At 49.1% G+C, this 26972-nt stretch overlaps 1 protein-coding gene across 2 annotated transcripts; it reads right to left on the minus strand.

Annotated features, from left to right (window-relative positions):
• IFRD2 (interferon related developmental regulator 2) lies at positions 1–26907 on the minus strand. Of its 2 annotated transcripts, XM_052641262.1 has the most exons (12): positions 26591–26907; positions 2742–2861; positions 2575–2659; positions 2352–2476; positions 2108–2265; positions 1909–1959; positions 1635–1810; positions 1436–1541; positions 969–1106; positions 746–874; positions 572–667; positions 1–453 (listed from the first exon to the last, which is right to left on the minus strand). In XM_052641262.1, exons 1-12 carry the CDS (start codon positions 26646–26648, stop codon positions 373–375), a joined length of 1323 nt encoding a protein of 440 aa, XP_052497222.1. In that variant the 5' UTR covers positions 26649–26907; the 3' UTR covers positions 1–372. The 2 variants fall into 2 exon arrangements, with proteins under 2 accessions (XP_052497222.1, XP_052497229.1); XM_052641269.1 differs by lacking the exon at positions 1436–1541.
• Between the last annotated feature and the right edge of the window lie 65 nt (positions 26908–26972).

Below are 26972 nucleotides of genomic sequence, written 5' to 3' on the forward strand. Positions count from 1 at the left end.
GGCTCTGCGTTCTGTTTAATTATCTCTAATCATCTTTAAAAACCAGCACAAGAATCCAATCCAGGTCGCATCACCTCCCCACTGTGGTGCAGTGGCATTTGTCTAGACAACCCCCACCGCCGCCACCCACACACACAGGAAGTGACTCATCCCAGGGGCACAAGGCCTGAGGAAGGCACGGCCTTCTGCCTGCCCCGTGGCCCTGAGACAGGGAAGAGGCTGCGTGCAGGGGGTCCGAAGTGACCTCCAGCCAGCCCAGCCCCGTATCTCTTTGGTTTTGTCATTAGAAAAATAAAAGCGACAAGTCCTGGCAGGGACCAGGTGTTGCACGGTCTTCTGTTAAAAACACAGGCGAGGATGAGGACTGCCTGCTCACAGGACGTCCGCCCGCTTGTCCCGCACGCGGCTGCGCGCCTTGGTCCTGGCTCTGAAGGCCGCCGCGTTGTACAGGTGCTGGCGGGGTGGAGAGTGAGGGCCGCGTGAGCGGGGCAGGCAGTGGCCCCGGCCCCTCCTCCAGCCCCCGCGAGCTCGCCAGGCCAAAGCAGTAGAGGGGGAGAGAAAGGGGGCGAACCTTCTCGAAACGGGAGATCTTGCAGGCCTTCAGGGCGGCGGCATCCAGCACCAGCACCGGACCCAGGCCGAAGATGTCCCGGAGCAGCTCGTTGTTCTGGGGGCCGAGAAGGCCATGAGCTCGGGTCCACATGGCACCACCCCGAGGGTGCCCCCTCCCCCTCTGCCCGCCCACCTGGAGGTGGTGGTGCATCCCGGAACCCAGCGCATCCTTGAAGGCGGCGTAGACCCGGCGCCGAGCCCAGCTGTCCACGTAGAGCACCTCGAGGCCGAAGCGGATGGTCTCCTCCTCACACTCGCCGCTCTGCAGGTCAGAGGGGCCAGGACTGGGCTCGGCGGCTGTGCCCGGGGGTCGGGGGGTTGCACCCGTGCGGGGCCGCGCCCCTCTGCGCACGCACCTCGACAAAGTGCAGCACCGCCCGGAAGGTGGAGCGCTGGCGCCGGCGGTCGGCCTTGGCCCGGTACTTGTTGCTGTCGGTGGCCAGAGTGCGCAGCTCGCCGCAGAGGGCCTCAGTGTCCTCGTAAGCAAAGTCCTCCTGCAGCGGAGCCGGGGAGGACACGGGGGCCGGGCCTGAGCGCTGCTGGCCAGAAGCCCAGTGGGGTCGCCCCAACCTTGCTTTTCCCCAAGGGAGCCGTGTTCTCCTCTGCCTGACCCCTGATCCCTCCTCTTCCTTGGTCCGTGCCTGTGCCAGACACCCCAGCCAGGGGGCCCCTCAGAGCACCCGGCATCTGAGTCTGTGGGGGCCGCGTCCCCTCTGTAGTGACCTCAGGCTGCCTTGCTCTCTGGGGCAGCCCCTGCACCCCGCCCCAGATGGGCAGGAGGCGTCGGCAGGCACCCTCCCAAGTACGCCCCGGGCGCTCACACCTCAAGGTCCCGGGCGAGCTCAAAGAGCAAGGCGATGGTCTCGCCGGCAGCCATCCGCAGGTTCACACTCTCACTGGACAAGAGCTGGGGCAGCCGGGGCAGCTGCCTGGGGAAGGGGCAGGCTGAGCCATGTGTGCGGGTCGGGGGGCCTCTTCACCCTGGCCCTCCCGCTCCCGGGGCGGGGGCGCAGCGCCCCTACCTGTCCAGGATGGGGCCGATGTGCGTGCTGGGGCAGATGGTGAGGAGCAGTGCCCAGGCCTGCAGGGCAGCGCAGAGCAGGCCCTGCAGGCTGGCGGGGACCACCGGGCTGGAGTCCCGCCCGCTGCAGGACCGGCTGAAAACACCTTCCAAGCAGGTGAGGCAGGAGACCAGGTCCTGGGGGGAGGGGCAGGCGCACAAGGAGGCAGGGGAGGGTCTCAGGGGCAGAGCCGGAGCCTGGGGGGCTCTCCCACCGGGGCCTCTGGGTCACTCACCTCAATGTCTGCGGCAGCTACGTAGCAGCCCAAGCCAAGAGCAGATGCGCACTGTTGGGAGGAGGGTAAAGCCTGGTCATGGTCAGAGGCAGGCCCAGGCTCCCCGCCACGGCCGGGGCTCACCCTCAGAGTAGGGGGGGAGCCTGGAGGCAGAGGGGCATGAGGTGAAGGAGGGCTGGCCCGGACTGAGGACACTCACGTGGAGCCGGGCGGCAGGGCTGGCTGCGCTGTCACTGAGCACAGAGACAAGCAGTGGCTGCAGGCTGCGGAAGAATTCCTCGCCCTTGGGGCCAGGGCCCAGCTGCACGCACAGCAGGCCCAGCACGGCCGCGGCCAGGGCCTGCTCCTCGCCCTTGCCTGTGGGAAGGCCTGCGGTCAGTCCAGGCAGCGAGGACCAGCACCCAGCTGGTTCAGGGCCGTCCCCCTGCACCTCAGGGCCCAACCTTTCTTGAGGCACTTTTCCAAGGCGTCGGCCAGGGTGAGGCGGCGCTCCAGCAAGAAGTCGGGGAGCAGACGGGCTGTGAGGGCCAGGCGCAGGCTCTCGAGAGCGCCCTGCCGGGTCTTGGCACTGGGGGACAGAGAAGGGGTTTTGTGGGCCAGCCAGCCCGGGCACCCGGCGCGGGCTGAGCAGGGGCACGGGCCGGGGCTGGCTGGAGGTTGGGGTACCTCTTGTCTGTGAGGCAGTCCACATATTCCTTCACCTTCTCCTCAAGGTCCTCCTGCTGACCCTGCTCTTCCACGGCTTCCCCCCCTGCAAGGCCAGCTTGTCATGCCCCTTCCGGCCCTACCCCCGGCGCCCCATGGGGTCCCCGCTGCACCCCGTCCTCTCTCACCCAGGCCTTCCTCGGCGGCGGCGCTCAGCTGGCTGGCACACTCGCTGGTAGTGCTGCGGGCCTCGCTGGCTGCCTCGTCCTCACTGGAGCCTGAGTCAGCCTGGGTGCTGCTCCGGGCACCTGGGGAGGGTGGGACGAGGGCGCTCGGTCTGCCCTGGTGGAGGCGTGATGGCGGGGGTTACCTCGCCAGCCTCATGACCTTGCGGGACAGGATGCTGCCCTCCTCAAGGCTGGCTGATGCCTGAGACCCTGAGCCAGGAAGGCTGCCTGCGGTGGGCAGGCTCCAGGCCCCACCTTGGACAACCTGGCAGGCTTGGTGGGCAGGGCCTCCTGAGGCTCGAGTGTGTTTTTAGGAGAAGACGTGAGCTAGGCCAAGGCAGAAGGGGCTGCCCAGACCCCACCTTGGCCTGGAGGGGCACATCCAGGCAGATTCTGGGGGAGCTGGATCACCGGCCCAGATGATGCCCCAAAAGGCCAGGGCCTTGGATTACAGAGTCTGACAGACCCAAGATCCACATCCCTGCTGCACAGCTTGACTGGGGTAACCAGGTCAGGGGCCTTAGTCTTCAAACCCTCACTTTCTCTGTCTGCAAAAGAGGTGAAAGGCACCTCTCTGGGGCCAGCAATGCAGACAGTAAGTACACGGGTGACTCGTTTTGGCTCTTCGTGTGGCTCAGCCAGCTCACCCACCAGCCTGGGGGCCGAGATCTGGGTCCTAGTGCGTGTGGGTGGGTGCCCCAGGCCTCAGGCACACGCTCTCCTGAGCTCCCCTGGGCCACGCCAGGCCTTCGGCCCAGACTGGATGAACACACGGGCTCCTCTGGACCCTGGGACGTACAGAGTGCCAAGTGGCCCCTGGCTTCGGGAGCCCTTGGAAAAGGGGAGCAGAGGGTGTGCGGGTCAGCAGCAGAGCTGGACACCCACGTGTAAGGGCAACAGCTGCCACCGCAGACCCAGACAGCTGCTGGTCGCCAGGCCGGCCCGCCGGGGTTCGGGGGTGTGTGTGGCGGAGGATGGGGCTGCAGAAGTCAGACCAGGGCCCAGGACGGGGTGGGGTGGAGACAGCCTGTCTTCAGGCATCCTCAGAGGAGCCTGGGCCCGCAGAGAGGGGAGGTTGGCATGGCTGTTGAGTGGTGCATCTGGGATAAATCAGGAGGTTAGGATTGACATCTGTGCATATGCTAAGTCGCTTTAGGCGTGTCCGACTCTTTGTGACCCCATGGACTGTAGCTCACAGGCTCCTCTGTCCATGGGATTCTCCAGGCAAGAATACTGGAGTGGGTTGCCATGCCCCTCTCCAGGGGATCTTCCCGATCCACCCTTGTATCTCCTGCACTGGCAGACGGTTCTTTACCACTAGCACCACCTGCCCATAAAACTGACATACACAGGAGTGTAGGGAACAGAATCTCCAAAGCACAGGGAGCCCTACGCAGCACCGGCTCAGAGTCTGCATGTGCGCCAGAATACACAGATGCTGCACACACACAGGTCGATCGGTGTATGTCTAACTACGTCACGTTGCTGCACACCTAAAAAATCATCACAGTAAATCAAACACACACCAAAATAAAAATTCAGCCAAAATGGAAGGAGAGAGAGAACAGGGGATAGAGGAGGCGAGAGGGAACGGAGGAGAAACGGAAGGAGAAGGAAGAAAAGGTGCGTGGGGACCAGCCACCCGGAGCAGCTGCCTCGCCCAGGACGGCCTTGCCTCCGGACCGAGATGCCGTCGCGCCTGGAGCGCGGGTCAGGCTCTCTGCTTCCCCCTTCTCTCTCCTCCTCTCTCATCTGTCGTTCTCTCTTCCTCCTCCCTTCCTCTCCTCTCTCTCATTCCCTCTCTCTCTTCCTGGTCTCTCGTTCTCCCTTTTTTGATTCCTTCCCTTCCCCCTCCTCTGATTCCCTCTTCCTTCCTGTTGCCGTCCTCCCTGTCTTCTCCCTTCCTCTCTTTTATTCCTCTTTCTCTTCTGCTCTCCCTTCCCCTCTTTGCTGTCCCTTCTGTCTCTCTTGCTTTCCTTCAGATTCCCTCCCTTCTCTTTCCCTCTACCCGGTCTGTCCTTAACTCGCTTCCTTCTCTGTCTCTGATTCTTTATTTCCTTCTCTGCATCTCCTCCTCCTCTGCCCCTCTCCCTCCATCTCTGCTTCTGTGTCTTCCTCCCCCTTCCTCCTCCTCTGCCCCTCTCCCTCCATCTCTGCTTCTCTATTTCTTTCCCTCTTTCTCTAATGCTTGTTTCCGTTTCTTTCTTTCCTGCTCTTCCTTCCTTCCTCTCTCTGCCTTTCCATTGTCCTTCGGCTCTTTCTCTCCCTTTTTTCTGTCTCTCTCTCCCTTGCTTCCTCCGTTCTTTTTGTCTCTGTCTTCCCTCCCCTTTCTTTCTTCCCTCCTCTCTCTTCTGCCCCTTCACTCTGCTTTGTTCCTTTCTCTTTTTTTTCTCTTTCCCACTATCTCCTTTTCACTCTTCCTTCCCCTCTTCTCCTTCCTCTATTTCCTGTTTCTTTTTCTCCCTCTCAATCTCTTCTTTCTCTTCCTCCTTTCCCCCTCTCTCGTCATCTGTCTCCCTTCCTTCCCCTGTATTTCACCTTTCATTCTTCCTCTCTACTTTCCTTGGATCCTCCCTTCTCCCTCCCTCCCCCCCGTTTCTTTCTCTCCCGCCCTTCCTTTCTTTCCATCTGTTTCTGTGTCTCTTCTCTTTCTCCTTCTCTCATTTTCTCTCTCTTCCTTCTTTCTCTCTCGGTTCCTTCCTTCTTGTCTGTGTCTCTCTTTCTGTCATCTCCCTTCCTTCCTGTTTCTCTCTGACTCCCTCCTTCCCTGTCTTCCTTTGCCTCTGTTTTCAGTCTTTCCCCTTCCTTCCCTCGTTCTCTCTCTGTGTCTTCATCTCTTGTTCTCTCTCCCCTCCGCTGTTCCTTTCTTTCTTCTCTCTCTTCCCATTCCTCTATTTCTGTCTTTCCTCCTTCCTACCCCCGTCTCTCACTCTCTCTCTTTTCTCTTACGCTCTGTAACTCTAGAACTTCCTTCTTCCTCTGGTTTTCTTTTGCTCTTTCGCCCTTCTTCTCTCACTCTTTTGCTTTAACTCTTTCCCTCTGCCTTCCTTCCCCTCTGCTTGTCCCTCCCTTCCTTTCTCCATCTCTTACTCTTTCTTCCTCTCCCCTCTCACGTTCCCCCTCTCTTCTGCTGTCTTCCTTCGTCTCTTTCTCTTCCTTCTCCGCTTCCTTTCTTCCCCTCTCCCTTTCTCTCTGTATTTCTCTCATTCCCCCTTTTCTGATTCTTCCTTCCCGCCGTGTCTCTTTCTCTCCCTCCGTCCCTCCTCTCTCTCCATTTCTGTATCACTTTCTTTCCCTCCTTCCTTCTCTAATTCTCTCCCCTTCTTTCCCTTTACCATCTGCCTCTGTTTTCCTCTGTATCGTTTTCTTCTGTTTCCTTCTGTCTTTTTCTCCTTCCCTCCCCTTCTTGAGTCCTTCTTTCCTTCCCTTTCCCCGTCTCTGATTCCGTCTCTTCCTTCCTCCCTTTCCTCCTCTCTCTCACTGCATCTGTTTCCCTATTCATCTCCCCTCCTCTCACTCGATTCCCTCCTTCTTTGATTTCATCATTCCTCTCTTCCTCTTTCCCCTTTTGTTCCTCTGCCTTCCTTCCTCTCTTCCTCTTTGTGGTTCTGTTTCTTTCACTCTTTCTCTAATGCTTTTTCCTTCCATTTCTTCCTTCCCTGCTCTCTCTCCCCTTCCTTCCTCTCTCCTTCCACCTTTCTCTTTCTCTCCTGTTTTTTCTATCTTCTCTCTCTCTTCCCCTCTATTTCTTTCTCTCTCTCTCTCCCTCATGGTTTCTGTTTTTGTCTCTTATCTTCCTTCCTCCCCCTATTTCTTTGCTTCTCTCTCCCTTCCTTTTCTTCCCTTCATTCCTCTTTCTCTCTCTTTTGCTCTTTCCTCCTTCGTACCTTCCTCTGTCTCTAGCTTCCTTTCTCCCTTACTCTTTCTTCCTCTACCTTCCTTCCTTGATTCCTTCTCCTTCCTTCCTGTTTCTCTTTATCTTTCCTCCTCTTTCTCTCACCCCTTCCTTCCGTCCTCTCTCCCCCTCTCTCTCGCTTTTTGCCTGCCTTCCTTCCTCATCTCTTCCTGGCAGTTTCTGCCTTCGTCTCGCGCGCGCCCTTTCGGTTTCTCTCCGTCTCTCTTCCTTCGATTCTGTCTCTCCTCTGCTTCTCCGCCTTGCTCTCTCCTTCCTCTCCCGTCTCTCTAACTCCCTTCTGTGTCTCTTTCCTCCGCCTCAGCCCTTCTCTCACTCTTTCAGTCTTTATCTTTCTTCCTCTCTACGTTCCTCCCTCTTTCTCTGTTTCTCTTCGTCTCTCCCTTTCTTTCTCCTCCCTTCCTTCCTCTCCATCGGTTTCTCTGTGTCTCCCTGTTTCTGTTTCCTTCCCCATTCTCTCTTTCTCCCTTGATTCCTCCCTTCTTCTTCCAGTCCCTGTGTCTTACTCTTCCTGACCTCCCTTCTCTCTCTCTCTCGTCTCCCTCCCTCCCTCCCTTCCCTCACTCTCTCCGCTGCTCCCTTGCTCTCTCCTCCGTTCCTCTCCTTTTCGCCCTTCAGCTCTCTTTCTTCCTTTCGCTGATTTTCTTTCGCTTTCTCGCACTTTTCCTTTCTCTTGCTCTCCTCCCTTCTCTGGTTTCATTTCCCCCTTGTTCTTTCCTTCCCTCGTCTCCCTTCCTCTCTGTGTCTCCTCCTCTCTGCCTTACTCTTTCTGTCCTCTCTCTCTCTGTTGCTCTCCCTTAATGTCTTCCTCCCTCTCCTCTTTCTCTTCTGCTGATTCTTTCTTTGCTCTTCCTTTCAGTCTTTCTCGAGTTCTCTTCCCCCCTCTCTCTCTCCTTTCCCTCCTCTTCTCTCACTTGCTTCCTGTCTCCCTTCTCCCTTCTCCCCGCCATCTCTCGATTCTCTTTCACACTCTTCTCTTGATTTCCACCCTTCTTTGTCTCACTCGCGTTCTGTCTCTCTCTCTAGTTTGCTTCCTCCCTCTCTCCCTCTCTGATTCTTTCTCCTTCCTTCCTACCCCTGCCTTTCTCACGTTTGCTCTGCTCTCCTTTCTCGCTACCCTTCTCTTTCGTTTCTTGCCCTTTACCCTCTCTTTCCCTAACTCTTTCTCCCCTCCTCCCCCCCTTTCTGTCTCTGATTCTGTCTCTTCCTTCTCTCTCCTGTCTCACCTCCTCTCACTCTGTCTTCCCTCTGTCTTCCTTTCTCGATTCCTTCCTTCTTTGATGCCTTCTCTTTCATTTCTCTTTCCTGTTCTTTTTCTCCCTCCCTTCCTTGCTGCCTGGTTTTCTGTCTCTCCCTTCCCCACTTCTTTCTTTCCTTCTCTCTCTCCATTTCTCTCCCTCTTTCTTTTCCACTACCCCTTCCCCTCTCCATCTCTTTCCTCCTTCCTCCCGATCTCACTTTGTATCTAACTTCCTTTCTTCCTTTCTCTCTATTCCTGCGTTCCCCGATTCCTTCCTTCCTCTCTCTTGCTTTCTTTTTCTCTCACCCTTTCTTTCTGCCCTTCTCTCTCTTGCTGTCTTCCTTCTTCCTCCCTTCCTCCTTCCCCTGTATTTCTTTCATTCTTCCTATGACCCTCTTTCTCTCATTCCTAGGAATTTCCTCGGTCTCTTCCTATCTTCCTTCCTCTTTCTCCTTTGTCTCAGCTATTCTCTCTCTCTCGCTTCCTTCCTGATTCTCTTTCTCTTTTTGTTTCACTCTAGTTCTGTTTCCCTGTCTTTCTCTCTTTCCTTCAATTTCCCTGTCTCTTCCATTCTCTTTCTCCCCTTTCTCTCCTTTTCTTCCTCACTCCCCATCTCTTTTTCTCCCTCCCTTCTATCCTTCTGACTCTCTCTCCTCCCCTCTTTATCTTTCTCCCTTGATTCCTCCCTTCTGTCATTTCTCTCTAATGATCTGTTTCCCTTCCTCTCTTTCCTTCTTTCTCTCTCTCTCTCGCTCTCCCTTTGGTCCTCTCTCTTTCCTCCTTTCTGTTTTCCTTTCTTTCCATGTATTTCTCTTTCTCTCCTCTCTACCCTTCTCTTTCTGTCTTCCTCTTGCTGTCTCGCTCCTTTTACTTCCTTCCTCCCACTCTCTCCCTCTTTTTGTTCTCTCTCGCCTCCTTCCTTCCTGGATGCCTCCCTCCCTTCATCTTTCTCTCTTACTTTTTTTATCCTCGTCTCTCCCCTTCCTCAGTCATTTGCTCCTCCTTCCCTTGTTCCTATTACTCTCTTCCTGATGCTCTTTCCTCCTCTGCTCTTGTGCACTTTCTCTGACTGCCCTCCTTCCCCCCGCCCCGCTCTTTCCCCTCCTTCCTGGCTGTGGCTCTCTTGCTGTCTCTCTCATCCTTCCCCTCTCTCGGTCCATTTCTGTCTCTCGTCCTGCCTCTCTCTCCTCTTCCTCTCTCACTGTAACTCTCGCTCCCTCTTTCCTTCTCTCTCCTTGGTTGATCTCTGCCCTTCTCTCTAACTCCCTTTCCGTCTCCAGCTTGCTTGCTTCCTCTCTCACACTCTCACTCCCGCATCTCCCGTTTCTTCTCTCTTGCCTTCTCGTTCTTCACCTCTGGTCTCTCTCCCTTCCTTCATTTCTTCCTTCCTCTCTCTTCCTATTTATCTTTCTTTCTCCCTTGATTCCTTCCTTCTTTCAGTCTTTCTCTCCGTGTCTCTCTCCCTTTCTTTCTCTTAGTCTTTCACGCTCTGTTTTTTCTGTCTCCTTCCCTATCTTCCTTTCTCATCTCTTATTTTTTCTATCCTCTTTTCCTCTATTTCTCTCTCATCTTGTCTTTCCATTACTCTATTTCTCTTTCCTCCTTTCTCTCTCCTTTTCTCTTCATTAACTTTTTTCTACCCTTCTTTTTTCCCACCTTCCTTCCTCTTTCCCTAACTTCCTTTCTTCTGATTTTCTTTCACTCCTTCCTTCTCTCTCCCTTCCTTTCTTGATTCCTCTCATTCTTTCTGCTCTAACTCTTTCTTCCTTTCTCATTTCTATCTTCTTCGTTCCTCTCTCTTCTTCCACTGTCTTCCCTCATCTCTTTCCCTCATTCTGTTTTCCTTCCTTCCCCTCTCTCCCCTCCTTTCTTTGTCTCTAACTCTCCTTTTCTCTCGAGCTTGCTTCCTTTCCTCTCTCATGCTCATTCCCCCTTTTCTCCTCTGCTTCTTTATTCCCTTTTCTCCCTTCCTCTCTCTCCTCTGTATCTTCCTTGATTCCTCTGTCTCTATGTCCCTTTCTGCAATCCTTCCTTCCTCTAATCTGTTTCTCTGCCTCGCTTTCTCCTTCTCTAGCTTCCTTTCTCTCTCCTTTTATTCTCTCTCTCTGCCTTTCTTGCTTCCTCTCTTTCTTGTTCTCCCTTCCTGATGGCTTCCTCTCACGATGTCTCTCTTGCCATTCCTTTCTTCCTCTCTCTTCTCGCTCATCCTTTCGCTGTCTCTATTCTCCTAGTGTCTTCCTCTCTCTCTTGTCTATTTCTTGCTTTCTAGGCTTGAACCCTCTAAATTCTCACCTTGTCGGCAGGTCTCCTAGTTGTGAGGTGGTTATCTCCGGACTACTTCCTTAGAGTGGACTCCGACCACTACACAGCACCTCCAGCGCCCTGTAATAACCTACCTGAGCTAAGCATCTGAAAAAGAATCCGTACAGGAATCTGTACAGCAGAATCAAGTGGCTACAGAACTCGAACACAACGCTGTACCTCGCACACAGCGCGATAAAGCTTGCACTGCTCACTCGACTCTCCTCAGGCCCTCGCGAGCTGCTCTCGTGCCACACCCTTGGAGCCTGAGGCTTCATCCCAAGGCTGCACAGGGGTGGGGCTGAAGGAGCTGAACAGGATGGGAGACAGAAAGACCCGACTTAACTGTAGTGCCTGGTCCCGACTGGCTGTGACCACAACTTCGGGATGCAGGCTGGCCCTCGATCAGCTAAGGCAATCTTAGTCAGGCAGCTGCTGGGCAGGAAGGGCTGTGAAAAGTTTCTGGGCACCACAGCTCCTGTTGCCCGGGATCCCAATTAAAGACTGCTTCCTTTGAGTCACCCCACCTCCACACCACAGCATCCTTAGCACAGCACTTTTGCAGAACCTGGGGCTTGTCTGTCAGGTAGAAGCAGACAGCAGGAGGCCTGAAGGGCAAGAGGGAAGCGGTGATGAGTCACAGACTCTTGGCTGTTTCTTTGGGCACTTCCCACTCAAACTGACAACCCAGGAAAACAGCTTTCCCTAAGAGCCATGAGGGTTGGGCTTGCCCGATTTAACAGACTGGGGCAGGAGAAGGTGCTACCCGCCTTGTGGCCCTTCTTGTAACAGGAACTTTAAAACCCGCACTTCAGAGCAGTTAAAGTAATCAATTGCAAGAGCTAAATTTTACACTTTTTTAAAAAACTAAAATCAACTGAAAAGATACTCAGCATCTCTAATGATTAATAAATGCTAATTAAAATGACAATGAAGTAACGCATCACACAAGTCATCAAACAGTCACTACACAAAAACCACTAGAGGAGAAGAGACTCCTACAGCGCGACTGGTTCAAACAGCCACTCTGCAGGAAAACTAAAGGTTCTGTAAAACCAAAGTGCAGTGCTCCCACAAGCTCTGGGAACCCCAGTCCTGGGCCTATACCCAGAGAACACCATCCTCGAAAAGACACATGAAACCCAACCGTCCCTGTGCCATAACCCAAAATAGAAGACCAACCAAAACCATGGAAATGTCGAACCACAGATAAATGAGGAAAAAAGGCTTGCAACAACCACTCCATGGACTGGTGCTCAGCCAGTAAACAGAATGAAATCATGCCATCTCTGGGCACTTGGACCCAGCAAGACATGATCACACTAAATAGACAAAGTCAAAGTCAAACATTGCTTATAACACTTAGAAGTGCTATCTAAACACTGATACAACTGAGGTACTAAAAAATAAAACAGATGAGATACTAAAAAGGAACTTAGATTTACCAAAAGTAAAAGTTAGAATAAATTAGGACGTTGAGATTGTGGTTTTCTGTCAAAGAAATACACACCCCACACATATAAGTATATATATATTTAACAAGCAAGGACATACGAGATAGCACAAGGCACTCTACTCAACACTCTGTAATAACCCACATGGGTAAAGCACCTGAGAAAGAACAGGTAAAAGTGTATGTGTGGCTGAATCAGGTTGCTGCAGAAATAAAAGAGCACTGCGTATCACCTACAATGAATAGAATATGGAAATGATATTTTTTAAAAATAGTACCTATAGGGCCCACCTATTGTATTGCACGAGGCCAGTGTCACCTGGGCAGGATCAGAGTAGTGAAGCCTGAACTGGCTTGGGTCCCCAGGAGGGTTTGTGCCTCCAAATGAGTGCCACCTTGCACCTGTACTTCCTGCTACCCTCAGCTGGGACCACAAGCTGGTTATGCAAGCTGACCCTCTAAGAGGTAAGGCTAGTCTAGTACACCTGAAGCGATCCTTGAGCTACTGGGTAGTAAGAGTGCTCAAAAGTCTCCCGGTCTCCACAGCTCCTGGTCCTGGGGAACCCACTTAGCGCAGGCTTCCTTTTGGTTGCCCCACCTAAAACCACAGAACCCTCAATAAAACTCATGCAGGGCTTGAAATTTGTCTCCAGGGTGGGAAGAGAGGGAGAAGGGCAAGAAGGAAGAGGAATTGAATCACAAGCTAATGGCTATTTCTCCCAGCAAGTTTCACTCTAAGGGACCACCCAGGAAACAGCTTTCTCTAAAGCTCATGAAGGATCAGACTGCCCGAAACACAGGGGAGAGGAAGGGGAAGGGCTGCCACCTTGTGGCCACGACTAGTAACAGCATCTTTCAAAAGGCGCTTCAGGGCACTTAACATAGAGGTTTGTAGAGCTGTGAATGGCACCTGCCCTCAAGCAATATCCTCTGGTAGGTCAAGAAAATCGACTTGAAAACCGGGCTCACTCTCAGGAAACCAACTGCAAGAGCTAAATTTTACTACATTCTTTACACACACACACAAGTCTAATGGTCAGATGTTCAGCATCTTCAGTGATTAGAAAAATGCAAATCTAAATGACAAATCGGTAAACTCTAACACCAGTTATCAAAAGGGCTACCCACAAAAAATTCAAAAGAGGCTGGGCACAAAAGGGAACACTACCACACGGTTAGTGCAAATATAAACTGGCAACGGCCACTCTGGAGAACACTACCGAAGTTCTTTCCACAATGAAACAGAGTGCTATCACAAGCTCTGGAGATCGCACTCCTGGGATCTACTTGGAGGAAACCATCCTTTGAAAAGACATATGCATTCAAATGGTATTTGCGCCAATATCCAAAACATCATAGCCACTGAAACCACCGGTAAGTATGTTCATTAATTAATGAAAGAAAAAGACACGCAACAAACATACCATGAACTAGCAGTCAGCATCAAAACAGGATGAAGCCAGGCCATTCGTGGCTCTGAGACACATCAGGAGAGGACTGCGCTAAGTACCCAGTCAGACGGGAAAACACGCACCATTCACATCACAAATGGGGACTCGAAACACTGAACACCCGAACCAGTGTACTAACAATACAGAAGGGAGACCAAGAACAGAACTTAATTTACTAAAAGGAATCGATGGCGAGTGGAGGGAAAAAAATGGGAATGGTGGGATTGACAGGAAAGCACAAATAAATAAAGTGTGTGTATATATGTGTGTGTATATACACAAAACCCCACAAAATCACCAAGGATGTATGAAATACCACGAGAGACTCTACTCACCACACTGTAATATCCTCTTGGGTAAACGATCGGAGAAAATAGATACAATTATACATTTAACTAAATCAGGTTGATGTAGAATAGCAGACCACTGTATATCAACTGTATGATGATACAAAATGGAAATTAAAGCAGATCCGGACTGCCTGCTCTGTTCCAGGAGGTACCTGCGTTGGTGTCATACCTACGAGGCCTGAACAGGCCTCGGTCCCAAGCTGGCCTGGGTAAACCCGAGAGAGCGGAAGAGCCTGTGCAGGCAAACGAGCCCCCCTAACACCTGTACTTCCGGCAGCCCTCTGGATGGGACCACACCCGTAATGCAGACTGACCCTCTGTCAGCTAAGGCTAGCCTGCGCATGAAGGATGCTGTAGTCACTAAGTAGTAAGAGCTTAGGAAAGTCTCCATGTCTCCATGGCTCCCGCTCCTGGGGAACCCACTTAAGCACTGATTCCTTTGGGTCGCCCCACCTCCAAACAACAGCACCCTCAGCACAACACTACTGAAGGGCTTGAGATGTATCTCTGGAGTGGGAAGGGGAGAGCAGAGCCTGAAAAGCAAGACAGAAGTGGGAATTAATTACAAGCCCGTGGCTCTTTCTTTGGGCACTTTCCACTCGCATTGACCACCCAGGAAAACGGCTTTCCCTGAGGTGATGAAAGGTCTGCTTGCTGGAAATACCAGGGTGGTGTAGGGGAAAGTGCTGCCACCTTGTTTGGGCTCTTCTCATAACATCAAGTTTGAACCAGACAAAGGGCAGTTACCATTCACAAGGACTGCAGGGCTGTGAAGGATGCCTGCCCTCAAGGAGTGTCTTCTGGTTAGGTCAAGGGAATCAACTTGAAAATGGGGCTCACTCTCAAGAAATGAATGGCAAGAGCTAAGTGTTACTACACTCCTATTTACAGGAAACAAAAAGTCAAATGGTAAGTTGTTCAGCATCTCCAATGATTAGTAACATGCAAATCAAAATGACAAATCCATAACCCCTATACCAGGTATCAAAAAGTCTACACAATAAATGCAAGAGAGAAAAAAAAAATGCAAGAGAGGCTGGGCAGAAAAGGGTCCCTACTGCACTGTTGGGGCAAATATGCTGTCAGTGGCCACTATGAAATAGAGAACACCATGGAAGGTATTTCCAAAACAAACCAAAGTGCTGCCACAAGCCCTGGATATCTCAGTCCTGGAACAATCACAGGGAAAACCATCCTGCAAAAACAGTCCTGTGCCCAAAGTTCCATGTTCCACTATTCACAGCAGGAAATCCGTGGAAACCACCAAAAAGCACAGCCATCGATAAAAGGAAGACAAAGAGATGCAACAGACACTCCATGCCCGACTACTCAGCTAGGAAACAAAATGAGAGCACGCCATCTGTGGCACTTGGGTGCACAGAGATGACTACACCAGGGACAGAGAGTCAGAGGAAAACAAGTATCGCCGATATCACTTACCGGTGGAATCAAAACACTGATACAAATGAACTCGCGTACTAACAGAAGAATGAGCAAAAAGAGGAACTTAGATTTATTAAAGGGAACAGCTGGGGATGGGAGAAGAATAAATTAGAAGGCTGACACTGACAGAACACAACACATAAATACATAGTAAATACATGTGTGTGTGTGTGTGTGTGTGTAAAACACATCATCAGCAAGGATGTATGAAATAGCAGAAGACACTCAACTCAACCTGCAATGACCTTTGTGGGTAAAATACCCGAGAAGGTGCAGGTACAGGTATATGTAGAACTGAACCAGGTTGGTGTGGAACTCAAAAACAATACTGTATATCAACTATATTAAAATACATAAAAATTTTTTTTAATGGATAACCAAAAAAAAGAAAGTATAACCAACAAGGACTTACTGTATAGCTAAATGTTATGTGCCAGCATGGATGAGAGGGGGTCTGGGGGAGAATGGATACATTTATGCCTGAGTCCCTTCACTGTTCACCTGAAACTACCACAACACTGTTAGTGAAAGTCCAAGTCGCTCAGTTGTGTCCAACTCTTTGCATGGACTACACCGTCCATGGAATTCTCTAGGCCAGAATACTGGAGTGTAGCCTATCTCTTCTCTAGCAGATCTTCCCGACCTAGGAATCGAACTGAGGTATCCTGCATTGCAGGTGGATTCTTTACCAGCTGAGCTACCAGGGAAGCCCCATTAATCGGCTATTTCCCAATACAAAATGTTTTTGGTGTTAAAAATTAACAAAAATTTTAATTAAAAATAAAAAGAGAGAGAATCACATGAAAACTTGCTGAGCACCACTATTTGAGAAATGCAAATCAAAAGGACCACGCTGTATCACCTCCCACCAGGGAATGTGGCCATCCTCCAAAAGTCTCCAAACAGTAAATACTGAACGTGGCATGGAACTAAGAGAACAAGCCTCCACCGTCAGGAGTACAAAGTGGCACAGCCAGCATGGAGAGCAGCAGGGAGATTCCTGAAAATACAAAAAAACAGGCCAACCACAGAATTCCAACACGCCCCTCCCGGGTGTTCCTTTGTCCTCAGAAATCATAATTCCTAAACACACATGCACCCCAACATTCGTTACCACTCTATTTGCAGCCGCAAGGACACAGAAGCCTGCTCAAGATCCATCAACAGGTGAATGAAGAAATAAACATGGTGTCCATATAGACAATGCCATTTTCCTCAGGCAAAGAAAAGAATGAAATAATGCCATTGGCAACAACACAGCTGGAGGCAGAGACGATCATACCGACGGGTGTAATGGAGACAAGAAACAAGAACGTCATATGATATCTCTTATAGGTGGACACTAAAAATTGACACAAAGGAACTAATTTAAAAACACAGACACAGACTCAAGGTCTTGGCAAACAAATATATGTTTACCAAAAGAATCAGGTGGGGTAGGGGAGAGAAATTTGGAGGTTAAGATAGACACAAAACATATACACAAAATGTGATCAACAATGCCTTACTGTGGAGCCCAGGAACTTTCACGAAATACTCTGTCAAACCTGATACGGGAAAATACTCCAAGAAAGAATAGGTATACGTATATGTCGAACTGAATCACAGTATACCTGAAACTGCACACCAAAAAAACAAACACAACTTACGTGCTGTCCACCTAAAACAAGCGCATCGCGGCAAATCACCTGTACTCCAACATAAAATAAAACCCAATTAAAAAAAGAAACAGAAATGCCTACTATATTCCCTTCAGACCGGGGGGACCTAGGCTGGTGTTAACTCCCTGGGAGCCAGAGCAGTCAGGGGGCTGAGCGAGCCAGGGAGCACGTGCCTGCACAGGAACCCCCCTTGGATTTGCGGTGTCTGATCCCCTCTGAATGGGATCACGCTGTCCACATCCAGGGGACCCCTCCAGCAGCAAAACCAAAACTAGGGCAACCGAAGGGTGGGGCACCCTCTGGACTGAGAGCGCTATGAACAGTCAGCTTGTGTGCAGGTCTCCTGGTGGTGGGGTTCCCGCCTCCAGCCTACTTCCTTCCAGTCAACCCTGGCCTCTATACCGCACCCTGGGCGCTGCCGCGATACAAGAGTTGATTATTTGTCTGGGGGTGTGAAGGCTAACAGGGAACAAGAAAGGAGCCACAAGCCCTTGGTTGTTTGATCTGGCACATTCCACTCTCAGTTATAAGCCAAGAACAGGACTCTTTGCTAAGGCTCTGGCGGCCAGAAGACCCAGTGTTTGGCACGAAAAAAATCCTTCCGCCTTGCGGCCATTTCTCAGAACTACAGCTTTAAAACCCTTGCTTCTGGACAAGTCGGGGATTACCTGATAGCTCAGTCGGTAAAGGATCCGCCTGCAATGCAAGAGACCCCAGTTCGATTCCTGTATCAGGAAGATCCACTGGAGAAGGGAAAGGCTACCCACTCCAGTATTCTGGCCTGGAGAATTCCATGGACTGTATAGTCCATGGGGTCACAAAGAGTCGGACAGGACTGAGTGACTTTCACTTTCTGGACACTTAATCACAAGGGCTGGGGCACTGTAAGTAAGTGGCACTTGCCCATAAGAAATATCCCTGGGGAGGTAATCAGAAAAGAATTCAGAGGGTGGACTTTCACGAAGTCAGTTTCAAGATGGATATTTCACTCTCGCTGTTAAAAAAAGAAAAAAACACGTGAAAACTTGCTCAGCATAGCTTATTAGTAGAGAAATGCAAATCAAAAGGACCACAAGGTATCACCTACCACTAGGCAGAATGGCCATCCTCCAAAAGTCTACAAACAATAAGTACTGTGTAGAGAAGGGGAACCCTCCTATACTGTTGGGGGGAATGGAAAGGGGGCACAGCCAACTGGGAAAAGAGGAGGGAGATTCCTGAAAAATGAAAAACACACCAACCATAGGATTTGGAAATGCTTTTCCCAGCGGATATTCTCAGAAAACCATAATTCCTCAACATATATGCACCCCAACATTCATTGCAGCACTATTTATAACAGCCAGGATACAGAAGTCTCCAAAATGTCTCTTGATAGATGAATAAAGAAGATATGGTACATATATACAATGGTATATCAACCAAAAAAAATAAGAATGAAATAATGCAATTTTCAGCAACAAGGACCTAGAGATGATTACAGTGATTCAAGAAAATCAGAGATCCAAAAACATCCTATGATATTGCTTATATGTGGAATCTAAAAATTGATACAAATGAACTAATTTACAAGACGGAAACAGTCCCACAGACTTAGAAAAGAAATTTATGGGAAATTCCCTTGCAGTATAGGATTAGGACTCAGGTTTCACTGCCAAGGTCTTAGACCGGATCCCTGGTCATGGAACTGAGATGCCAGAACCTGCAGGCCATAGCCAAAACAAATAAATAAATATAAAAGAAAAGAAATTTATGATTACTAAAGGGAGGGATGGGAGGGAGGGATAAATTTGCAGGTTGGGATGAACACATATACACCAATGTATGTAAAACAGATTATCAACAAGCACCTGATGGACAGCACAGGTAACTCTAGTCAACACTGTCTCAAAACCTATATGGGAAAAAAATTCAAATAAGAATATATATTCAGTGGATCACTGAAAAAAATCAACGAGGAATTGAAAAAACATACCTAGAGAGAAATGCTTTTGAACTATAGTCTTGGAGAAGACTCTTGAGAGTCCCTTGGACTGTAAGGAAATCAAACCAGTCAATCCTAAAGGAAATCAGTCCTGAATATTCACTGGAAGGACTGATGCTGAAGCTGAAGCTCCGATACTCTGGCCACCTGATGCAAAGAACCAATTCATTTGAAAAGTCCCTACTCATTTGAAAAGACCCTGATGCTGGGAAAGATTGAAGGCAGGAGGAGAGGGGGACAACAGAGGATGAGATGGTTGGATGACATCACTGACTCAATGGACATGAGTTTGACCAAGCTCCAGGAGATGGTGAAGGATAGGGAGGCCTGGCGTGCTGCAGTCCTTGGGGTAGAAAAGAGATTGATGCAACTGAACTGAACTGAACTGAGAGAGAAATGGCCAGATCCAAAACCTATGGGATGCCACAAAAGCAGTTCCAAAAGGCAAGTTTACAGGGATGCAATGTTACCTCAGGAAACAAGAGGAAATATCGAAGAAGCAAGGTAACCTTATACCTAAAGCAACCACAGAAGAAAGATAAAATCCAAAGTTAGTAGAAGAAATTATAAACATAAGAACAGGAATGAATGAAATAAGAGACAAAGAAAATCATAGAAAAAATCAATGAAAGTAAAAGCTTGTTCTTTGAAAAGATATACAATATTCATAAACCGTTAGCCAGACTCATCAAGGAAAAAAAAAAAGAGTGGGCTCAAATCAATAAAATTAGTGGGTTTCCCTGGTGGCTCAGTGGTAAAGAATCCACCTGCCAGTGCAGGAGACGCAGGAGAGAGACACGCCCCTGCAGCACAGCCAGGAAATAAATAATAAAAATTACATCAGAGATGCAAAAGAAGTTAGAATGGACACCACAGAAACATCATTACAAAGGGTCGTAAGAGACTACTACAAACAACTTTATGCCAATAAAATGGACAACCTAAAAGAAACAGACAAATTCTGGGCATTCCCTGGCGGTCTCGCGGTTAGGACTCCACGCTTCCACTGCCAGGGGCCCAAGTTCAATCCCTGGTCAGGGAATTAATTAAGATCCTGCAAGTCACAGGGTGCAACCGTAAATAAACAAACACTTTAAAAAGTTTTAATTTAAAAAGAGAAGTGTACAAATTCTTAGAAGTGTATACCTTTCAAGACTGAACCGGGAAGAAACAGAAAACATGAACACACCAATCACAAGGAATGAAAGTGACACTGTGATGAGAAAACTTCCAACAGACAAAAGTCCAGGACCAGGTGGCTTCATAGGTGACTTTTACCAAACATGTACAGAAGAGTTAACACCCATATTTCTGAAAATATCCCCCCAAATTCCAGATGAAGGAACACTCCCAAACTCAATTCTACAAGGCCACCATCACCCTAATACCAAAACAGACACATACAAATACAGGTCAATACCACTGATGAACATAGATGCAAAAATCCTCAACAAAATACTAGCAGACTGAAACCAACAATACATTAAAAGGCTTGCACCAGAATCAAGTGGGATTTATTCTCGGGATGCAAAGATTCTTCAATATATCCAAATCAATCAGTGTGATACACCACATTAACAAACTGAAGAATAAAAACCATATAATCATCTCAATTGATAAAAGAAAAGCTTTTGACAAAATTCAATATCCATTTATGATAAAAACTCTCCAGAAAGTGGGCACAGAGGGAACTTACTTCAACATAATAGAGGCCATACATGACAAACCCATAGCTAGCATCATTCTCAATGGTGAAAAGCTGGAAAACATTTCCTCTAAGATTAGAAAGAAGAGAAGGATGTCTACCCTTGCCACTTTTACTCAACATAGTTTTCAAAGTCCTAAGTATGACAGTCAGAGAAAAGAAAGAAAGAAAAGGAATCCAAATTGGAAAGGAAAAAAAACTGTCACTGTCTGCAGATGACGTGATACTGTACACAGAAAATCCAAAAACTACTAGCGCTCACCAATGAATGTGGCAAATTTGCTGGATGCAAAATTAATGTAGAAATCACTTGAATTCCTATACACTAACAACAAGAAATGAGAAAGAGAAATCAAGGAAAACAGGGAACTTCCCTGCCTTCAACGGCTAGGACCCTACACTGCCAGTGCAGGGGCCTGGGTTCAATCCCTGTTCAGGGAACTAGATTCCACATGCTGCAATGAAAAGATTCTGCTTGCCACAATGGAGATCAAAGACCTAATGTGCCGTAACTAAGACCTGGTGCAGCCAAATAGCAATTTTTTTAAAGAAAGCAATCAAGGAAATAATCCCCATTTACCATCACATCAAAAAGAGTAAAACACCTAGGAATAAGCCTACCTAAGGAGATAAAAGAATTATACTCTGAAAATAGTGATGAAAGAATTGTGGATGACACTAACAGATGGAAGATACACCATGCTCTTGGCCTGGAAGAGTCAATACTGTCAAAACATGACTCTACTACCCAACGCCATCTACAGATTCAGTGCAGTCCCTATCAAATTACCAATGGCATTTCTTACAAAACTAGAACAACAACAACAACAACAACAAACATTTAGATTTGTATAGAAACACAGAAAGCCCTCAATAGCCAAGCAATCCCGAGAAGAAAAACAGAGCTGGAGGAATCAGGCACCCTGACTTCAGACCCAACTACACAGCTATAGTAATCAAAACAGTAGGGTACTGGCACAAAACCAGAAATAGAGATCAGTGGACCCAGAAATAAACCCATGCACCTACGGTCAAGTAATCTATGACAAAGGAAGCAAGAATATACAATGGAGAAAAGGCAGTCTCTTCAGTAAGTGGTGTGCTGGGAAAGCTGGACAGTTACAGTGAGGAACAATGAAATGAGAACATCCTCTAATACCATAGAGGCTTCCCTGGTGGCTCAAATGGTAAAGAATCTGCCTGCAATGAGGGAGACCTGGGTTTGATCCCTGGGTTGGGAAGATCCCTTGGAGAAGGGAATGGTTACCCACTCCAGTATTCTGGCCTGGAGAATTCCACGGACTGTGTATCCATGGGGTCACAGAGTCGGACACGACTTTCACTCACTAATACCATACACAAAAATAAACTCAAAATGGATTAAAGACCTAAATGTAAGGCCAGACCCTATAAAACTCCTAGAGGAAAACATAGGGCAAACATTCCTTAACGTAAATCACAGCAGTATGTTCTTTGATCCACCTCCTAGAGTAATGAAAATTTAAAAAATTAAGAAATGGGACCTAAATAAACTTAAAAGCTTCTGCACAGAAAAGAAACCATAAACAAAAAGACAACCCACAGAATAGGAGGAAATATTTGCAAACAAACAACCGAGAAGGGATTAATCTCTAAAATATACAAACAGCTCATACAGTTCTATGTTAAAAAAAAAAAAATCAGAATATTTAAATAGACATTTCTCTAAAGAAGACATACTAATGACTAAAAAGCACATGAAAAGGTGCTCAACATCACTGATTTTTAGACAGATGTAAATGACAACTACGACAAGGCACCACCTCACACCAGTCAGAAGGGCCATCGTGAAAAAGTCTACAGACAGAGACTCCCTTGGTGGCCAAGCGGTTAGGACTCTGCACTTCCAATGAAGGGAATGTGAATTAAATCCCTGATCAGGGAACTAGATCCCAAATGCCACAATTAAGAGTTTGCATGCTGCAACTAAAGATTCCAGGTGTCGCAACTAAGACCAGGCAGAGCCAGATAAATAAATCAGAAGTATATGAATATGGCTCGCTCCCTCCTCCAGGCACAGGCCCTTCAGGCTATGCATCTCATAGCCCAGTCCACCCTAGACATCAGCACAGGATTCAAAACCAACTCCCAGTCCCCAGACCCCTGGAAGTGACTTGCTCCAGCTGGTCTATTCAGTTTTCAATCATAGGAATATAAACTGAGAGACCAAAGGCACCCAAAGAAATATACAAAAGGCCCAAACGCTGGCAGTGGCTTCGGCCATTGAAAAACTACTGAAGGCGAGGCTGGCCTTTCCAGGTCAGACTGGCGGTGGTGAACCGTAAGGCTCATGGGCGCCCAGACAAAACCAGTGTACCCTAGGGGGACAAAGTGGGCACTGCAGGAAAGAAGGTGCTCAATCCACTTTGAGAACAATCAGAGCTTTGGCAGAGGGAAAGCCCCAGATGCCAGAAAGGGACAGAGACCCATAAACTTTTGATGGTTTTATAATTAAAAGGCTGAGGGAGCCCAAGACCCAAAGTGGCTATAGATAGAGATACCACCTACGTAACTAGTGGTGAGCCTCAAGCTTCAGGTGGTCATTGATGTGGTGAGCCACTTGATAAAATCTCTCGTAAGCACCAGGGCAACCCTCTCAGTTTTAACCTAAAGACTGAAAGCCTTAACAATCATAAGAAATATGTAGTGGGAGTGTCAGGAAAGAGACACGGGTACACTTCCCTGCAACCCCTTTTGTGCAACATCAGTGGCCAGTCATTTCTACATTCCTTTCTGTTTGTGCCCGATTGTCCTCTCCCTTTAATAGGTGGGACTTATTAACTAAATTAGGGGCCATTGTGTCACCCTGTTTATTTAACTTATGAGCAGAGTACATCATGAGAAATGCTGGGCTGGAAGAAGCACAAGCTGGAATCAAGATTGCCGGGAGAAATATCAATAACCTCAGATATGCAGATGACACGACCCTTATGGCAGAAAGTGAAGAGGAACTTAAAAGCCTCTTGATGAAAGTAAAAGAAGAGAGTGAATAAGTTGGCTGAAAGCTCAACATTCAGGAAACGAAGATCATGGCATCTGGTCCCATCACTTCATGGGAAATAGATGGGGAAACAGTGTCAGACTTTATTTTTGGGGGCTCCAAAATCACTACAGATGGTGATTGCAGTCATGAAATTAAAAGACGCTTACTCCTTGGAAGAAAAGTTATGACCAACCTAGATAGCATATTTAAAAGAAGAGACATTACTTTGCCAACAAAGGTCCATCTAGTCAAGGCTATGGTTTTCCAGTGGTCAAGTATGGATGGGAAAGTTGGACTGTGAAGAAAGCTGAGTGCCGAAGAATTGATGCTTTTGAACTGTGGTGTTGGAGAAGACTCTTGAGAGTCCCTTGGACTGCAAGGAGATCCAACCAGTCCATTCTGAAGGAGATCAGCCCTGGGTGTTCTTTTGAAGGACTGATGCTATAGCTGAAACTCCAGTACTTTGGCCACCTCATGAGAAGAGTTGACTCATTGGAAAAGACTCTGATGCTGGGAGGGATTGGGGGCAGGAGAAGAAGGGGACCACAGAGGATGAGATGGCTCCATGGCATCAGTGACTCGACAGACGTGAGTCTGAGTGAACTCCAGGAGTTGGTGATGGACAGAGAGGCCTGGTGTGCTGCAATTCCTGGGGTCGCAAAGAGTAGGACACGACTGAGCGACTGAACTGAACTGTTTCTCGAAGGACAAGGAAGCCACCCTTATCACTAAATGATGTGAACAAAAAATGTATTTAAAATAACAAGACTAAATCTATAACTAAAAGACTCTGAAGTATAAAACCTGAAGTATAAAATAGTAAGGTTCCAGGCCTAGCCAAAAGCAAACAAGTGAGGCTTCAAGTAACCCTCTCCAGATATGGAAACTGTTTGGAAAATATGGTTTGGGTCTCCAAAACTGTGGCTACAATCTCTTTTAATAACTCTTCTAATGTCTATTGCTTTAATTCTTTTCATTTGTATCTTCTATAAACTCATTCTCTGATGTTTAACACCCACAAGGGCTAACAAAATAGTACTCAGTCAGTAAAGAGTCTGCCTGCAATGCGGGAGACTTTGGTTCAATCACTGGCTCAGGAAGATCCCCTGGAGTAGGAAATGGCAACCCGCTCCAGTATTCTGGAGAATTCCATGGGCAGGGGAGCCCAGCGGGCTATAGTCCGTGGGTTCGCAACGAGTCAGAAATGACTGAGTGACTAACACACACACAACCAGAGTTAGCATTACAGTTCTCCGAAAAGAGAAGTAAGACTCAGTCAGGTCTTACACTTTTTCCCCAGGGAGGCCTACATCCTATCTCAGCAGAAAGCAGTTAGTGATAAGTTTGTTGGCCCTTAACCCCCTTTAAGCATAAAGGATAAATACCTGGAGGCAGGGAATGATAGGGGCAGAGCCAACAAAGGTCCGTCTAGTCAAGGCTATGGTTTTTCCAGTGGTCATGTATGGACGTGAAAGTTGGACTGTGAAGAAAGCTAAGCTCCGAAGAACTGATGCTTTTGAACTGTGGTGTTGGAGAAGACTCTTGAGAGTCCCTTGGACTGCAAGGAGATCCAACCAGTCCATTCTAAAGGAGATCAGTCCTGGGTGTTCTTTGGAAGGACTGATGCTAAAGCTGAAACTCCAATACTTTGGCCACCTCATGAGAAGAGCTGACTCACTGGAAAAGACTCTGATGCTGGGAGGGATTGGGAGCAGGAGGAGAAAGGGACGACAGAGGATGAGATGGCTGGATGGCATCACTGACTCAATGGACGTGAGTTTGGGTGAACTCCGGGAGATGGTGATGGACAGGGAGGCCTGGCGTGCTGCAATTCATGGGGTCACAAAGAGTCGGACACGACTGAGCGACCGAACTGAACTGAAAAAGACAAAGTAGGTGATTAAACAGTTAATCCCACTAAGAGTGTAAGAAAAAACTACGGGAGACTGCTTTAAGTGAATCATCACTCAAGAAAGCACCTTTAAAAAACAGAAAGAAAGCAGGTTTGCTTAATCATAAAATCATGAAACAGAAGCAGGAGGTATGCCCCCAAACAACCATTGTTTTAATGGTAGAAGGAGACCTACATCCGGCCCAATAATTCCTAGGACATACTCCCCTGAGTGCACTAAAAGAAAAGATTTAAGGAAAGAGTTACATTATGCTAAAACCTGAAATGACTTATCATATTTCAGTATATGGTTACTGCCTTTTTGCTCATTCCCACTGCGCCATGACAGTCCTGATTTCACCTTGTAGGGGCAAGAAAACGCCCCTATCCCATGTGCAGAAGGAACTGATGATGGAAGCGTGACATCTCAAGAATGAGGAAGAAGGTGGTCTTCTTGCTCTCCCCACTCTTCCTTTGATTATAAAACTATACCCACCAAGTTCTTGGGGCAGCACCTTCTCACCCACCCACCTGTAGGCCTCTCAAGTGTGCTATTCTAAAGAGTCACTTTTTATTTATCACTTTCACCTCTTGCTGAATTCTCTGTGCTCTGAGACATAAAGAACCAGAGCTCCTCAGAGCCTCACCCCCGCCTCCGCACCCACCCCCACCGCTGCAACCTGCATTTCTGCGGTTTCATCAGTAGACTGGCTTTATTGCTCCCAGGCAAATGAATCCAAGTGTGGTTCGGTAACACCCTCATCCAAGCCCCATTAAAATGGTGGCCAGGTGTCAGCCATGCCTAAAAGGCACCCCATCTCTGCTGGGTAAACATAAACTTGTTTACTGTACCAGGACATACGCTGCACCTCCTGGTAGACCTGATAAGCGACTCTCAGGACAGCCTCGGGCCCCAGGGCGCTCATCCGCCTTCTGGAGCCGGGCAGTCAAGGCCCCAAATTTTGCAGTTTCCCCATCACCCTCTCTCTCAGTACTCCAGGATAAGCCAGGTCTCCAGCTAGTCCAGTTCGGGAAAGGATCAGGGTTTGGAGAGCGGACGGGCTCCAGCTCCGACTGGCCAGTTTGTCCATCACAGCGGACTGGATAGAGAGGCAATGAGGAACCAACCAAGGCCAGCAGGTGCGGACCAGGTGCGACCCGGAGCGAGGGCTCGGGCACGCGGGCAGCACGCTCAAGTTAGGCGCACACGTGGCCGCTGACTTCTAGGGCACGTGCCCGTCACGGGGGGAGTTTGCAGGTGGCGGCACCAGACTGGGCAAGGCAGGAGTCTGTACCCGAGAACTCTAAGGTTAGTCACTGACGGGAACCCACTGGGACCCTAGTTTGACGTTCCTCAGTTTCCCCGTGCCCGGCCACCCACACCACCCCAACTTACCTCCTCCGCGGCGCTGGCCGCCTCTGCGGGGCGCGCTGCCTTTTCGGGCGCGGGGCATGCCGCAAGTCGGGCACGACGGGGCGGGGGGTCAGGGACCCGGCGGCGGGGGGTTCCAGGCCAGCGAGTCGCCGGCCGGTGCGCTGAGTTGAGACCTAGGCAGACGACGGGAGCCACACGCTGCGCGCGCCACCATCTTCGCGAGGCGCCCCGCCCTGCCAGAAGAGTCGAAGCGCCCCGCCCCGCTAAATGGGTGGCCGGGAAGGCGAGTCCCTCGCCACTCGGCTCAGACCGCATCCATGCGGCCGAGACTTCTATTCCCAAGGTGCTGCGTGCGCAGATTACCGGCGCCAGGCTGGGCGCAGAGCACCTTGGGGATTGTAGT

Source organism: Budorcas taxicolor, chromosome 1 (genome assembly GCF_023091745.1).
Source record: "Budorcas taxicolor isolate Tak-1 chromosome 1, Takin1.1, whole genome shotgun sequence".
Lineage (NCBI taxonomy): Eukaryota > Metazoa > Chordata > Mammalia > Artiodactyla > Bovidae > Budorcas > Budorcas taxicolor.

What these genes read in the sequence shown, in the direction of transcription:
- IFRD2 (XM_052641262.1), bottom strand. Translation starts at nt 26,648, where the DNA reads ATGCCCCGCGCCCGAAAAGGCAGCGCGCCCCGCAGAGGCGGCCAGCGC. An exon ending in CGCCGCCGAGGAAGGCCTGG is followed by an intron (nt 2,660 to 2,741) that starts GTGAGAGAGGAC and finishes CTGGCCTTGCAG; the next exon opens with GGGGGGAAGCCGTGGAAGAG. An exon ending in GACTGCCTCACAGACAAGAG is followed by an intron (nt 2,477 to 2,574) that starts GTACCCCAACCT and finishes TCTGTCCCCCAG; the next exon opens with TGCCAAGACCCGGCAGGGCG.